The following is a 16,500-nucleotide window of genomic DNA, read 5'->3' as shown; positions in this document are numbered from 1 at the left end:
AATTGATATTGTTACGTTAGAGATTTATAACTTTCTCGGTTCTCTACGTATTGCATTATGTCACTATCTTAATTTATACGATATTATTTAATTGAATACAGACTTAGAAAAGAAAAGATGACTTTTTAAAGTTATGAAACTCGTTAAACTTTATTTTGTCTTTCAGAAATTCTCCAAGACTCTCTTAGTAATTTTAATTGGAAGCAAAAAGGAGTAAGGAATGTTGGCGAAGAAGAACAAATTAACAACCAACATGGATCGTGATTGGATGATTGAAAATTAATCCACCATTAATCAAATATCTCAAATTTGGAATATATGAAAAAATTATTAGATTTCAATACCGAGATATTGAATACTGAATGGAAAAATACAAAAAAAAAAAAAAAAAACTACTATCGTTTTCTTCCTCTTTTAATCCTAAGCCATGTCTCTTTCTATCTCTTTTTTTAATTTCTTTTTGATGACCTCACTTATGTAATATATTAAAAAAAAAACACCGTTTAATTTAAACTAGAATAATAAAAAGAAAAAGTCGACATATATCTTTTTCCTTTAGTTTTTTTTTCTTTCCATTTTTTATTTTTATTTTCTCCAAGAGTGAACGGAAATAATAATTACTCTTACTCAACTTTCTATATTTTTCTAATATATGTATATAATAATAAAATAAAATAACAAAGAAGCTTCTCGAATCCTTTGTAATGTTTTCGTTCTACTTGATAAATAAATATATTAAATTAATTTTTAATTAAATATAACGATGTTTAAAATTTATACTACTCAAAATTCTAATACATATAACTGAAGTTCAATTACGTGTTCTTCATGAACATCTCTTTCTAACCCTAAGGACAAATAAAAACTATCATTTTCCACCCTCTTTTTATCCCTAACTATGACAAGTCTTTTTCTATATCTTCTATTTCTTTTTGAAGACCTCATCTCTCCATCTTAAAGTTTTTCCCTTTTATTATTATCATAATATTTTGTTCTTCGATTTTTGTTATTATTTGTTTTTTTTTATTTTACTATTGTTATTGTTACTTTTTTGTTGTTGCTAAGTGTTATATAATGCTTTCAAACTGCTTCGATATGTGTTATTTGAGTTGATGGTCTTTTGAAAAGCAGTCTCTCTAGAGTCAACAATATATAGAAGTAAGGTTTGAGTATATTATACTCTCTTTAGATTCTAATTATAAAATTTTACTAGTTATGTTATTGTTTGTAAGCCGAAATAACAAGAATCGAAACATGATGTTTTCCAATTAAGTTCTATTTATCCTAAAATTTGTCTTATCATAATTAATCGAAACATAAATCATAATTTTACTTTAAATAGATCCACAAAGTATGTACGTAGGTTTTCTTCTTTTCTATATAAGAGAAGATAATGATATACCCTCCGTTTCACAAAGAATGGTCTAGTTTGATTTGGCACAGAGTTTAAGAAAATAAAGAAGATTGTTGAATCTTGTGGTCATAAATTAAAGTTATGTCAAATGTACAAAATTGCCCTTTAATCTTGTGGTCTTAAACATGTCACGTGAAAAGCTGAAATTTAAATGTTATCAAAAAAAGAAAGAAGTCATTCTTTTTGAAACAGACTAGAAAGAAAAGGAGGTCATTCTTTTTTAAACGAATGAATTATATAGTTTTCAATTTCCATTTTCAAAAGCATCCAAAGGATAACAACTATAGTGGGAATTAAAAAATGTACAATAATTGGCGATGAATAATTGAGTCGGTTGATTCAGCTTCAAAAATTAATTAAATCAATTTTCAAGAAAGAAGAAAAACGACATTTATTTTAGCACATAGAGGATATCAATACGATAAGAACTTTCAAGTAGTATTTATTATCTTAATTAAAAATATATATATGAAGTAGATGTTGAGAATTAGAGAACATTTGTTATTTATACAAAATTCTCAAGGTTAAAAGAGTAAATTGCTCTAAACATATATGTAATATCAAAATTGCTCTACACATATTCTTTTACATGTAATTTAATTTAAAAATTAAAACTTTGGTGCTTCTCTAGTTAACATGGGAAAACTAAATACTGGAGCTGCTGATATTATTTTTTCACCATATTTTTTTTTTTCTATATCATTAATTACTATAATCATCATTTGATTATTTCCATTAATGCCCTTCACTGCTTCAATAATTATTGATTCTTCAATTTCATTTTCTTTGTACTCCTTGTATTTTCCCCATAGAACAAAGTATAGCCCTGCCACTATCACCAATGCACCAACAATTCTGAAATAAAAAAAATAAAATAAAAATTAGTCGATATAATATATATCGAGAAAAGAAAACAAGTTGATTTCTCATATAATCATCTAACTAAACAATTATTATCTCAAAAAGTCATATTTCTTAATAAAAAATAACTTTTTGTTATACCAAAAATTGATTGATACAAAAAGATAAAATGTTTTGGTGGGGGTGGGGGTGGGGGTGGGGAGGGGCAGTTGCATAATAGCTTAGGCTGGTTAGTGGAACATCCTTCGATCAAAAAATTATATTAAAATATATAAATTAAAAGTTATATTTTATGCATATATATGGTATATTAAATATTTTTAATGAAATTTTTAACTTGACGACTCGTGATTAAGATAGTGGACTTACCCTCCAATATAGAATTTTTCAGCAAGAATGAAAGAGCCCATAATGGCAACAATGATCATCATGAGTGGACTAAAAGCTGTCACAAAAACAGGTCCTTTTTTCTCCATTACTTGACCATGTACATAGTATGCTATGCTTGATGACACAATTCCCTGAAATTTTGTGGAAAAAAAAAAACTTTGGTTATTTATCATTATCGAAAGGTGATTAGACGGGACATGACATTATATAGCTTATCGATAACATGATCCTATATAAGAAGAGATGAAGATCGAGGACTAGAACAGAAGGTTAGTAGATAATTGAGGTTGTTTAGTTTCCCTTAGTAGTATTATTAATAATTCTACTATTATCTTATTTTCGAATTTACTATTATTTGTCGAATTCTTCCTTTGTTTATTATATTATTTGTGATTGTTATTATTTTTTCCTAAATTATTTTCGATATGTTTTATATAGAAAAATATTGAATCACCTTTACCAGAAAACTAGCAAGGGGCGCCACATGAAACCACCTTTGTCAGAAAACTATATTATATATATATATAAGGTTAAAATTATTTTCTATTTATATATCATATATGTTGATTCTCCTTAGTTTTTTTTTTCTCGTATTTTTACTTTCTTATATTCTAAATTTATTTAACTGAAAATTCTAACTCTGCAACTGAACTTACTACGAGTGCCAAAGAAAAAGGGTAAAAAAGGAAAAGAACTTACAGCATAGGCAGCAGCAAGAAGGTTCATGTCAAAACCAATAGCCCAAACAGAAGTTTTGTGTTCCATTACAAATGTTAAAGCCATAGATTGCAAAGTTCCCATGAAGCAAACAAGTGCAGTTAAAGATAATGGAGCTGTATATTTTCTCATTGTAATAGCCTGTATAACAAAAATAAAAAATTAGTCTTAATATTAATTAATCACCATTTCTTGAATATTCTTGAAAAAGAAATAAAATTATGTTTTAGCTCTCGTTTGATCATAGATTCTGAAGTTTGAAACTTAAAACTGAAAAGTTTGTTTCTCGGAGTCTAAAAACTGTTAAAATCTATGATCAAACGTTAGCTGATTGTTTAACATACCTGAAGAATAAAGAAAGAAGCCCAAGCAAGTGTAGCAAAAATGAGGAGAATTGAGCCTTTTAGCCACTCTTTATCATAAGCTCCATTAATTTGATTTGACCAAATTAAATTAACAACTTGGCCTTTGTACAATGTCATTAATATGGCACCACCCATAGTTACTATAGTCCCCAACACCTTTGCTTGGCTTCCAATTTTCTTCAAATTCACCTTCTCCATTCTGAAAAAAAAAACATTACTTACTACTCCAAAATTTAGAAAAAAATAAGTTGATCTGAACGTCACAATTATATTACGTACCTACATAGGACTGCTATGACAAATGTCATAGCAGGTAACATGTTGCTTATGGCACATGAAAATGTTGGAGATGTCAATTTAAGCCCAGCATAGTAAAAATTTTGATCAATTAATGGCCCTAGAAGACCCAATACAAATATTTGCAAGAACATCATGAATGTCATCTTTGGCCTAATTTTCCTATCAACCAAAAAAAAAAATTGAGTTATTTTGATATATATATATATCGTATTTTTTTTATTTTTTTTTTACACGATCAGTATAGTTTAACATATAACGCGAGTAATTTTACCTTTCAAGTAAAAGAGCAAAGGGAGCAATAATTGCAGCAGCAAAGGCATTTCTATAGACAACAAGAACATAATGACTCATGCCTCTATTAAGTGAAACTTTGGTTATAATATTCATTCCTGCATAACCAAATTGTAAAGAAATCATAGCTATATAAGGTTTTGATCTTTGAAAAAAATTGCAATTACATTCCCCCTCCATTTTTTTTCTTCTAAATTTTGAAAAAAAAAAGTTGATAAGAAGGGAGGAAAATAAAAACTCTAAGTTTTTAGAGGAGATTTTTATGTTTTTCCCAAGGAGGAGAAGTGTGACAATGAAACATATTTATAGACAAGTAAATTAATTAATAGTAAACATTTATGTAATGCTTCTTCTTTTTATTAGTTAAAAAAAATAAAAAAAATAAAAAAAAAATATATATATATATATATAAAGATAGTGGAATACACTTTGCAATCAATTAAAACCAAGCTTTTATATGTGTGTGGCTCACACTAACTAGTGAGTGTAATGTGTACTATCTCCATTTGAATCTACTTGAATATCCTAATTTGGTCATTTTATCCATCAATCATGTAAGTTATTATAAAATTTACTATTGTACATTAATTATCATTATCTATATTATTTTTAATTTTAATATCTCCATTATCTTCTTTTTTAAGTTTCATAAGTTAGATAATCGCAAGTAATGACACGTCCTTTTTTTTTTAATCTAGAGAGGAGCGTTCTGCCACTTGAATGTAAGGAGACGGACATTGAATTTTTTTCTATAAATTCTTGTGTGACAGCTGATATAGATGATGATGTTCATTCAATTACCTGATATCATACAAACTCAACTAATTCAAATTTTTTTTCTGACATGAAACATCTAGTTATCCGATTAATTTTAGAAACCAAATTGAATACCCTTCGTCGAAAATTATATTTTACAATTTTTTTTATTTTTCTTACATATATAAATTTTTGAAATTCTCTCAAGTGTAAATCATTATTACCATTATTATTAGTGCTATGCTGATGCTATACTCAAAATGGGTGGGTGGTGGGGTCCATCGTAAACGTGGGACCCATCGGCAATTGTCACACGAATATGCGGCATCTCGTCGCCGGTGATTCACCGATCGCCGGAACAGTAATAATATATACCGGAGTTGCAATATAATTACATAATTATTGATTAATTATGATAATATAAATAATTAGTGGTAATGGCTTGATTTTACTTATAATCAAGAATATTTGTTCATAGAATATATTATAAAGAATATTATTTTAATTAATCTATTGATTAAATAAAAACGAATCCAAGAACTAATAATTGATGGGTTAATTAATTAATAGTCATCTTTAATTATTTTCAAATTATTCTAGATGTAGCCTACATGCAAGTGTAGCTTCTTGTTGTTTTTACAAGATAATAATTAAGATGGAAATATCACAATCACACATATAAATTGTTAAATATTTGATGGAGATCAAAATTGTTCAGTGCATATATAAACAAATATTTTAAACATATATATCTTCATATATAAGAGACCAATTTATCATTTTTGTAATTATCGTTTCTTGCCCAACTATTTCGAGTAAAGGAAGATTAGGACCCCCTGCGATTGGGGTTTTAGGTAGGGCATCGGGAATCTGTGAATTCGCTTCTTGTTTTTCGCCCAAATTTTCTTGTAAACTTGTCACAAATGATGGATCTTTTATTATTTATGTTCTTTCCGAAAATATGTTTATCCATATGTTATGCAGAGCTGAATATATATTCGCTAGGATAAACACTTTCCTATGCAGGGGCCTAGTGCAGTTGTCAAAAAACATATCGTTTAAATTTCTGAATAGCTAAATTTAAAAGGTACGTGAATTCAATGATATCAAAAATTATTTATAATTTAAATTCTGAATCAACTTATGCTATTGAATAAGACATAATATATTCAAGCAATTGTGGACCACATTATAAATTATGGTTCTAGATAGATGAACAAAAATTATTTAATTATTTAGAGAATTGGTTCGATTCTTTGTTGATTAGATTAGAATTTTCACTAAAAGTCTATTATTAGTATAATAATAATTTTAGGACATTTGCATTTCTTATGTGGATAGCATGAAAGCAAAGGATTAATATATTATCACACTCTTATTTTCTATTTGCTCCCTTAAGTCTCAATTGTTTCACATGTTGGTACAAAAGGTACAACATATAATATTTTTAGCAACATTAATACAATATTTTTGTGGTGATTACAAAAATTTAAAAGGAATATAAAATAAATTGGATATATAAGAATCTCTATCTTACATGCTAGTGGATTTATAGTTAGAAAAGCAATTCTAATTTATTTAATCTTTTTATGTTAATAGAACATGTTGATTATAACACAAAGTATAAAAAACTTGGTTAAATGAACGGTACGTATATTATTTTTTACATATACACGTCTATTACTTGACCATAATTGTTTTGTATATGTTTTATCACAATTCATTACTTAATAATGATAAATTAATAGTTTAATATAACATCATAAATATTAGATTTGAATATAATATTATTGTATAGAAGACTATAGAAGTAGATACATTTTTGTCGATGTGTGTGTTTTTAGCATGATAATTAACAACTTCAAAAAAACTGAAAGACATGTAATAGTTAAATTCGATTGACTATTGAAATTTTGTTGGTGTGTGACAATATTATTTGAAAATGACGTAAAAGAAACTATAAATCACAATAATTAACAACTTGAAATATTTGAAATACATATAAAAAATTTGGTTGACTCTTGAAAATTTATTTGTGCCACGTAAATTAAGACATATGGATGAGTAATATATAGTAATTAAAACATATGTAAAAAGTACTATAAATCAGAAAAATTAATAATTTAAAATATTTAAGAACTATATAAAATATCTGAACTAACTGTCCAAATTTTAAAAGTTCACATAAATTGAGATAAAAAAATAATAATATTGGGTATGCTGATACAGACTCATGTGTGTAATATATATATACTAGATAATGTTGCCCGTGCTATGCACGGGCCCAATAATATAAATGGTATATTTTGGGGCTAATAGCCGAGTTTTTGAAGCGATTGTTTGCGTGGATAAAGGAATAAGTTTTTTTTATCACAAACCTGTACTTTCTTTGACGCTATTTAAGGCATAATAAGACTACCCACATACAACATTTTTGAAATATTTTATGTTGTCAATTATCATGATTTATAGTATTTTTACGATAGATTCACTTCAAGAATCAGTGGAATTTTTTGTATTTTTTTTCAAAACATATTTTATGTTGTCAATTATCATGATTTATAGTATTTTTACGCAATTTTTAAATATAAAAAAATAAGACAAATAAATTAAAATGGATCCAATATATGTTATTTTTGTTGTCTCAATTTATGTGACACAAATGAAATTTGGAGAGTCATCCAAATTTTCATATTTTTTTTTTAAATGTTTGAAGTTATTAATTATTGTGATTTATAATATTTTTATGTAACTTTGAAATAATGTACATTACTGGTCACTTTGTCCTAATTTATGTGATATGGATAAAATTACAAAATTAACCCTTTTAAAATGTCTTTCAGATATTTTAAGTTGTTAATTATTATTATTTATAATACTTTTTTGGTAATATTAAAATGATATGTGTTATTTTTTCTGTCCCAATATATGTGAGCCTGATAGAATTCTGAGAGTCAACCTATTTTATTATATAGCTTTTAAATATTTTAAAGCTTTTTAAGTCATTTGTAAATGATATATGTTGCTTCCTTGATTGAGACTTTTCCATTTGTGAGATATATATATATATATATATATATATATATATATATATATATATATATATATACACACATATTCTATATTATTTCAAAAGGGAGTTTATGCCCAAGTTCTACTATATATAATATATAATATTCAAGAAAGTCCCAATCTTGAATATTATATATTATACTTGGGTATAAACTTCCTTTTAAAAGTCCCACAAGTATAATATATAATATTCAAGATTGGGAAAAGTTCCAATCTTGAATATAATATAGTAGAATTGGGCCTAAACTCCCTTTTATAATATAGTAGAATAGAAAAAAAAATATAAAAAATAAATAATATATATATATATATATCATCAGCTTGCACCCAAGAGACAGGAACTAATATCACATATATTTGTGATAACCAAATGAATATTTCAATAGCTAGTGGGATTAAATTATTCTATGATATGATATGAATATTAACGTATGTAGAGATTCTAATTATTGAGAATCAAAACGTCACACATTATTCCAATTTATCTCCTAAAACATTTCATGATTTTATCTTCTCCATTTGCAAATTCCAACATTTCTTGTTAATTAATAATTACTTGCTTCTATTTTTTAAAAAAATAATAAACTTTTGCTACTCTATTTTCTAGTGCTGCTTCTACTCCCCCAGCCAATCATTTTCTGACAAACCAAGCACCATAATATATTCTTCTTGAATTACTAGGAAAATTAAATATTTTCTCATTGAGTTTGTTTGAAATAATTTTCATTTTTTTTAATTCAAGATCAATTAACTTTTTTTTTTGTTTTCCACCCGGTGTCCGGAGCCCACATTGGAGCTCCGACTAAATCCGAATCGCGCTCTGCAGGGCCCATTCGGGAGTGGCACTCCCAAAGATCAATTAACTTAAATAGCCATTTACCCAACGTTTAAATTTAAAATAATTTTTGAATGTACAATATATGTATAATTTGTTTTTTTTTCTTAAATGTTATATTCTTCCAACTAAAAATGAAAATAGCTAAATTAGCAACCTCAAAAAAAATAAAAATTGACATGTCCATATACATAAAAGAAAGCAAAAGCGCACACACTATAACAAAATTCCTATAAGCGGCAATTGAGTTATTCTATATTCATAGGGATCGAACTCATAAATTATTACTAAAAAGAACGTGAATTTCTAACGAGCGTTCTTGGTAGTAATGCCCCAATGCCCACCTGAGGCCAGGGGCGGATCTATAGTGTGTCCAGGGGGGTCATCCGATCCCCCTCGGAAAAAAAATTACACTATATATATAAGATTAATTTTTTTGTGTACGTGTATATATTTAAAATTGAACTCCATGAGCATATGTCAAAGGAGTAGCTCAATGGTTTATGGGGGTCAGGATTCAGCCTATGTGAGCTTTGGGTCACGGGTTCGATTCCAGGCAACAACATTTTTTTTATTTGAACCCTCTTGATAGAATTCCTGCCTCCGCCACTGCCTGAGGCACCGCTTAGAGAGTTTTGGTAGTTCAAGTGAAAGTTTTTTAAGAGAGAAAACTGACATTCGAAAGAACTGTTTGACTTCAAATTAAGGATGGAGAGATCTTATCTATCTCATTATAACACTCAATGATTATTATATATTTCATAATTATCTTCTTATATATAGTACTTAGGTTTATACATATTTAAAGTTCAAGTGAATTTTGTTGTAAAAAGAGAAGAGATAGAGAGTGGTCTTTAGGGTTGTCATGTTTGTATTTTATGGGCAACTTGTCTTATAAGAGAGGTAGGAACATCTACTTATCCTACTTTTGTTTTCTTCTCACCTTTTTCAATTCTTCATGTTTTTTTTCTTCTTATGGTTGTGTCAGTGGGTGTGTCATCATAACTTGTATAACCTAATTCAATCACATGGTACTTAAGTGGCATAATGATCGAAATGGTGGGTCATCACACTAATCTTAGATTTTGCACGAGTTGATGAGTTGAATCTGGATGAATCAAAATTTATTGAATAACTAAATGAGTCAATTTAGATTGAAATAACTCGAGTTAAGGCAAATAATAGTTCATAGTCCAATCCATTCAACTCTTATAAAGTTTTTATTAATATATTTAATTTCCAAGCAAATTTTTTTATTGTTATATATAAATGTAATAAATTAAAATCATTTCGACAAAATTTATCATTGGTTAATTTGAGTTATATATTTTTGCCCAAATTACCCTGTCTTTTAAATAAGTGATTTACAATATGCAACTTCCTAATATTAGACATAGATATGACAAGTCTGATTTTATTTTTTTGGTAAGCTAATTAGCACTAGAATCCTAGCTATGGCCGACCTTTGCTCAATTTTTTTTTGCAGTTTTTGGAGGTTAGGTCTTTGTCCCTCTCTTCTTCTTATAATTTTCAATGATTGAGAGACCTAAAATTTACGAGAATGGTTGTGGGTGTATTGGATCGTCTTGAACTTTTAACTCTGCTCTTTTAAGATTAACTATTTTTACTTTTGACCTTGAAAATTTGCTCATGAGGCAAATGGTGGTAAAAAATGTGAGACCACACATTTTCAAATACATCATTGGATGTAATTTCATGCTTTCAAATGAGCTAAATCGAACGGATCAAAATTCACTAAGTTAATAAATTGATTGATCATTAATCCATCCATTGTGTCATCATGTTTACACCAAACTAGGAACAAATTATGGTTCAAGCATAGATAACATAATCTACAAACCTCTTACGCCTACTATAATAATTGTCCTAGATAATTATGAATTAACCTAACTTTGTGGAGTAGTACAATTATATTGCAAGTCATGTCCTATTCTATTTATCCCCTTTTTTTCCTTGGTCAAAAAAGTAGGAAAATCATTATAAAAATATTAATTTTATAAATGTTTAATATAATTTATTGATGGCTTTATAACGTCACATGAACCAAAACTAATTAATTAGTTTATAGTTCCATATAAGACACACTTCAATTGCAACTATAAATCAATCCTCCTTTTTTTCTTCTCCAAGAAACTATATAGTTATTATTTAAATAAACTCTAAAGGTTATTGATTTTTGTATACAAAAGAAAAGACCTTATAAAGTCGTAAAAAGACAAAAAAATTATATAAACATTTCATTAATAAAGTTTCACTTTCATTAATATTTGGTTATTATTATCTTCCACTAATTATTAATTAATGTTTTGAATACTTATATTATAATTATAAATCGATAAGATAATATACCAAAAGGTTGAATTATTGGTAGATGTTTGAAATTAAAATCATCAAATACTTTTTTTGGTCAAAGTTAACGTATTTACCAAAAGATGGATCTCCTTTTTTCAAACTTTTACTTTGTTTAATTTAATTTGATTTTTAATAAGTATTCAATATAACGTCTATTTACAAACTGAAAAGAATTTGTTAATGCATTTCACTTTAATTTTCTAACTTTTTTGTCTTTCAAAAAGCATAATGATGTAGACTTTTAAACCAAAGAATTTGTGTTATATACTTAATATCATGCTAGGGAATTCTTTGATTGCCTAAGAGAATAGAAGACGAAACAACTAATTATTGGTTGTACTAATTAGCTAGGAAAATATCATCAATAAAGTTTCATAAATAATTTTTCAAAAGTTTTTATTATCAATTATAAGAAGAAGAAAAAATGAGTTTATATTTTGTACACTGTATAAAAAATATTTAAACAGTCGATTCATTTATTAGATAATTAATATATATATTGATAATTTCATGTAAATAACTTACTATCATAAATTATAATTCGTTGATAATATTATAAAAATTATACTAATATATAATTCATATATAATAAAATTTGGCACTTAGGAGTACTCTATTAAATATGGAGAACTATTACAAACGTGAGCCATGCATGCATGATCAAGAAGTCTTTTTAAATTTTTAAAAAGAGCTTAGTGCACATACTTTTTTGGAGTTGGACCAAAATAGTGATAGCTAGACGTAAGAGTTACCGACCATGGGATTAAGGTCGTGGTAGAATGAATATGATCTGATCTAGCTTCACTTTTAATTAGAGGTTTTGATTTTAAATTTTGGATGTGATTTTTTCAGTTTGAAGCATTCGAATTATAGAGGTCTCAATACTGATATCAAATATCGATGAGAATTAGCTAGATGCATGTAAGAGTTTTCTTATGGTTGTTTTCTTCTTCTTTTGTCTCTCTCGTTTTTCTCTTTACAACCATTTTATATCTTTCATTGATCTTTAATTTCTTTTTTTAGGTGTGTTTATCTAATTGATTGATTATAATTATTTTGGACAAACCTTTTGTGGTGAATGGTTCAATTCAAATGAATCTTCGGCCTAACTCAACCTAATTCAAATTAGCTCGAGTTCATAAATGGAAATCCTTGACCCCTTTCATCACCGATATTGTGGGATTATTTCCATTCATCACCCCCCCCCCTCCCGATTCTGTCCCTACAAGACATGGATTATCTAATCGATCAGAGGATTTGGCTCTGATATCATGATATCAAATGCAATTTACGCTTAACTCTACTCTAAATATTAGTTCAAGGGAGGAAAATTATCCAAATCTGTGTAGTATAGAAAAGTCTAGTAGGACCCTTTTCTTCTAAAATAGTGACTATATATTCTCAATCACTAACTAATACAAACAAAAATAATTTAGTTCATTATGTAATTATTGGTACTTTTTTCATCTCATTGATCCTTCACTTTCTTGACTCTATCTTTTCTTGTTAATTATTAGTTGCTCCTCTGATTGAGTAGTTTAGTAGCTTTTGCAATAAATGGTAAATGGTAACATTTGAATTATTGTTACTTTAATTATTTGTTTTCATGCTTAGGTAGTGCTTACTTATTAGTTATTTCATTCTCAACAAATTAAAGTATAGCTACTTTCTAAAAAATAAATCCTTTTTACAGTCAAAAGGTAGTCTTGCCAATTCAATTGTGTCAAATCGTTAACTGATGATATAGTACTATGGTGGATATTTTAATGGATGAACATATATGGAGACATCTGAATTTGACACGAAATTTCATTTAGATATTCCAACTAAGTCTCATACGTATTTATTGAACATATTTAGTATCGCCAAAGGATCCTACGTCTTAGAATACTTATCGTGTTTTCATTTACATACTCCTTTAAAAATTATTAGTATAGCCAAATTAAAGGATCCTACATCTTAAATCATTAGTTGTTTTCTAAGTTGGTTTTGCTCTCAACGTTGTAGCTTCTGACGGTGGATGGAAACAAGAGAGGTCAATTGGAGTAGAAGTTAAAAGGCGGAGTTGAGAATCTATGATTAATTCGAAGAATTACTCCCAGATACCATTGTATTTCCCCTTCGTACTACCATGAGATTCTTGTTTGATGTATGACTGTTTTACCTTTATTTATGTCTTATGATATAATCTGTCTTCATTGAGTATATATTTATTTTATTTATGTATCGTAATTTAGATGTTTGTAATCTTCAAAATAATTACTAGTGAGGGTCGCAAACTAAATGAGAAAAAAAATAATTAATTTTGTCTTAAACTTTTAAAATGATAAATATTTGAGAAATTAAATGTTTCTATTAAAGACAAACAAGTATTTTTGAGACGAAGGATGTACTATGGATCGTTTGGTGTGAGAAATAAGAATAAATAGTCCTGGGATAAAAATTTAGTGTCTTGTTTGGTTGTCATGTTTGAGATAACTTATCTCATCATTTATACCATAGTGATGGGATAAATTATCTCAGGATAATTAACCCTGAGATAATATCTTTTTTGGTTACATTTTCTTTCTCTTCTCCACAAATAATGACATATATGTATACATGAAACATGTCAAATCGACCTATTTCAAATGGACGTACTTTTCATCTTCTAGTTTTCTCGATTTCTTTTTTCTTCTTCTTGTTTAATTTCTTCAAGAAAGTTTGTTTGTTTTTTCCCAAAGAATTACGTATAGCTTAAAAGCTAGCAACAATTTTTAAAAAAATATTAAAGAATCAAAGTACCTAAAATTATTATTCCAAACCTTTCTCTTGATACTTACGTGCACAATGTAAAATGATGGAAGTACAACTATTATTCATTATGTGTGAAAATTATATATTATGTAGTACAAATTTTGGGACCAAAACATATGATATGTAGCTTTCTTATCTACAAATAATATGAATATAAATTAAAAAACTTAGGTAGGGTTGTGTTTTAATTATTTTCTCTTTTATCAGGTGGGTATTTGTCCTCTTTTTGACTTTGATTTTCTTAATATCCATACATTTTCCTTCTTTTGGTATTTTTGTGATCACCATCTTATTCTAAAAAGGATGATTTTGACATAATCAAGATTAACATGAATATTCATGCTTAGCCCTTAGGTATATCTTTCTTCAACTTTTTAAAACTTTGCATTATTAAGAGTAATAATATCCCTTTTGGATGATTGTTTCTCTTTTCTTTCACAAAGATGTGTGTTATTTATTAATCCTTATGTGAAAGTGTTTGAACGATAATATTGTGTCAAAAATAACTGAGTGAATCATTTTTGAACAGGTCGTGTGATTTTACCACACTTAAGTCGCACATGCATGACTATTTTGCGTCATAATACTATACTTGATATATTCCAAACTTACCTTATAGTGTTAAATAGGACTCAATCTAGGGACATTAATTACTAAATGAATAACAAAATGTGACTTCGATAACCCTTATTACATTACATGCGATGATATCTCAATAATTTTTGAAAATGCTCCTTTAATTTCGAGCTTAGTAAATTATTATAAGTCCATTCTTGTGTTCTCTCTTAGATAAGTCAATTTCATTTTTTTCTATAGTATATCTGTTATGATATTACTATCGTACCGAGTAAACAAATTATAATTCATGGATAGAATTGTTTTCCAGAGGTAGAAAAGGAAATATAGAGAATAGTTGGTTGAGAAGAAACGAAAACTTTCACTTTCTTCATCTTTTGATTTAATCCATAATAATATATACTATATAATAAGTTATATATCTCTTTCTTATCTCTTTTAATTAGATGTGTAGACCACACACTTACGTATAACACATAGAATTTAAGTAATTTTCATGCCCCTCCTATATACGCAAAGGCCAGTGCCACCAAATTGGCCCCCCTAATTGGATTTCTCTCACCCTCTGTTTTAATTTATGTGTCTCGTTCCTTTACTTTTAGTCTGTTTAAAATTTATTATTTTTTATTTAAAAATTGTTGAACTTTTAAACTTTTCATTTTACTTGTTTCTAGTATTTTGTAAATAATTAGTAGAACATCATATTTGACGGTAGAGGCGATGAGGGTGGGGGTGGAGGATAAGGAATCGGGGGGTGGGGGTGGGGTGGGGGGGGGGGGGTTTATGACAGAGTTTTGCATGAAATAATACTTGTGGAACTTAGCACTTTTAATAAGTTAATATATAATCATAAAAATATTTATGATTTATTTTAGATAATAAATTATAAAAGTTTTTTTTAATATTAAACTATGTACTTGATCAGATCAAATATCATTACATAAATAAGAGCGGATAAAATATTCCTCGTTATTCCGATAGGATATTACGTTGTCTTTCCAAGTTTATACAATCATAGAATTCTATACACGTCATCCTAAAACTTGCCAATAATTGTCCTTTTAAAAAAAATTAAATTTTTTTTGCAAGTTTCTAAATTTCATGCACCAATTATTGATTCACAAAGTACATTATCTTTTCTATATAAGAAAAGGTTTTTACTCCTTTCGTATTCGTTCACTATTTAAAAAATAGATATTCACTTTTAACATATCAATAAGAGATAATTATTATTTTTCTTGTTTTACGTTACCCTCATTGATTCCTTCAGGCTTCAGATGTGTCAATTGGACAAATACGTCCATAGTAACTAGGATGGATATCTCGTATTCAAAAATTAGCAGGTGCGATTTGTCAGTCCTTACTTATTTCCCAAATCATTTTTCAAAATTTAAGACTATACATCAATTAATATGAATATTATAATTAAATATTTATTTCAATCATTATTTCTAATTAACATGAGAGCAAAATCCAAAATGAACAAGTAGCATAAAAGAATGTTTGGCAGAAAATAAGATCAATAATTGGCTACTATAGTGGGAAATACCTAATAAATAATCATATATTGCAACATGTGGTACACTTGCAATTGCAAATTGACCACAGTGACGTTTGGTTTTTTAAACATCTTTCCTTTTCTAGATTATTCAAAAATAATCTTTGTTTGGCAATTTCAACTAACCTAATACAATTATAGTATATACTTCCACATTGCTAGGGTAACGTATAGCTCAGAATTCAACAAGCTCTTC

At 27.5% G+C, this 16,500-nt stretch overlaps 1 protein-coding gene across 1 annotated transcript; it reads right to left on the bottom strand.

The window, feature by feature from the left end:
- Positions 1-1,901: 1,901 nt before the first annotated feature.
- LOC125807013 (WAT1-related protein At5g07050-like) lies at positions 1,902-4,603 on the bottom strand. Its single transcript, XM_049486764.1, has 6 exons — positions 4,319-4,603; positions 4,027-4,206; positions 3,727-3,946; positions 3,365-3,523; positions 2,645-2,796; positions 1,902-2,269 (listed from the first exon to the last, which is right to left on the bottom strand). Exons 1-6 carry the CDS (start codon positions 4,516-4,518, stop codon positions 2,023-2,025), a joined length of 1,158 nt encoding a protein of 385 aa, XP_049342721.1. The 5' UTR covers positions 4,519-4,603; the 3' UTR covers positions 1,902-2,022.
- Positions 4,604-16,500: the final 11,897 nt, after the last annotated feature.

Source organism: Solanum verrucosum, unplaced genomic scaffold (genome assembly GCF_900185275.1).
Source record: "Solanum verrucosum unplaced genomic scaffold, falcon-dt-bn FXZP01000196.1, whole genome shotgun sequence".
Classification (NCBI taxonomy): domain Eukaryota; kingdom Viridiplantae; phylum Streptophyta; class Magnoliopsida; order Solanales; family Solanaceae; genus Solanum; species Solanum verrucosum.
This window is presented reverse-complemented; position numbering and strand designations above follow the sequence as displayed.

Bases quoted from the DNA above. Each gene is read 5' to 3' on its own strand.
- LOC125807013 (XM_049486764.1), bottom strand. From the start codon at position 4,518: ATGGAGGGGGAATGTAATTGCAATTTTTTTCAAAGATCAAAACCTTAT. The intron at 4,207-4,318 runs GTAAAATTACTC...TTTGGTTGATAG, and splicing joins TTTGCTCTTTTACTTGAAAG to GAAAATTAGGCCAAAGATGA. The intron at 2,270-2,644 runs GTAAGTCCACTA...TTTTTATTTCAG, and splicing joins GAAAAATTCTATATTGGAGG to AATTGTTGGTGCATTGGTGA.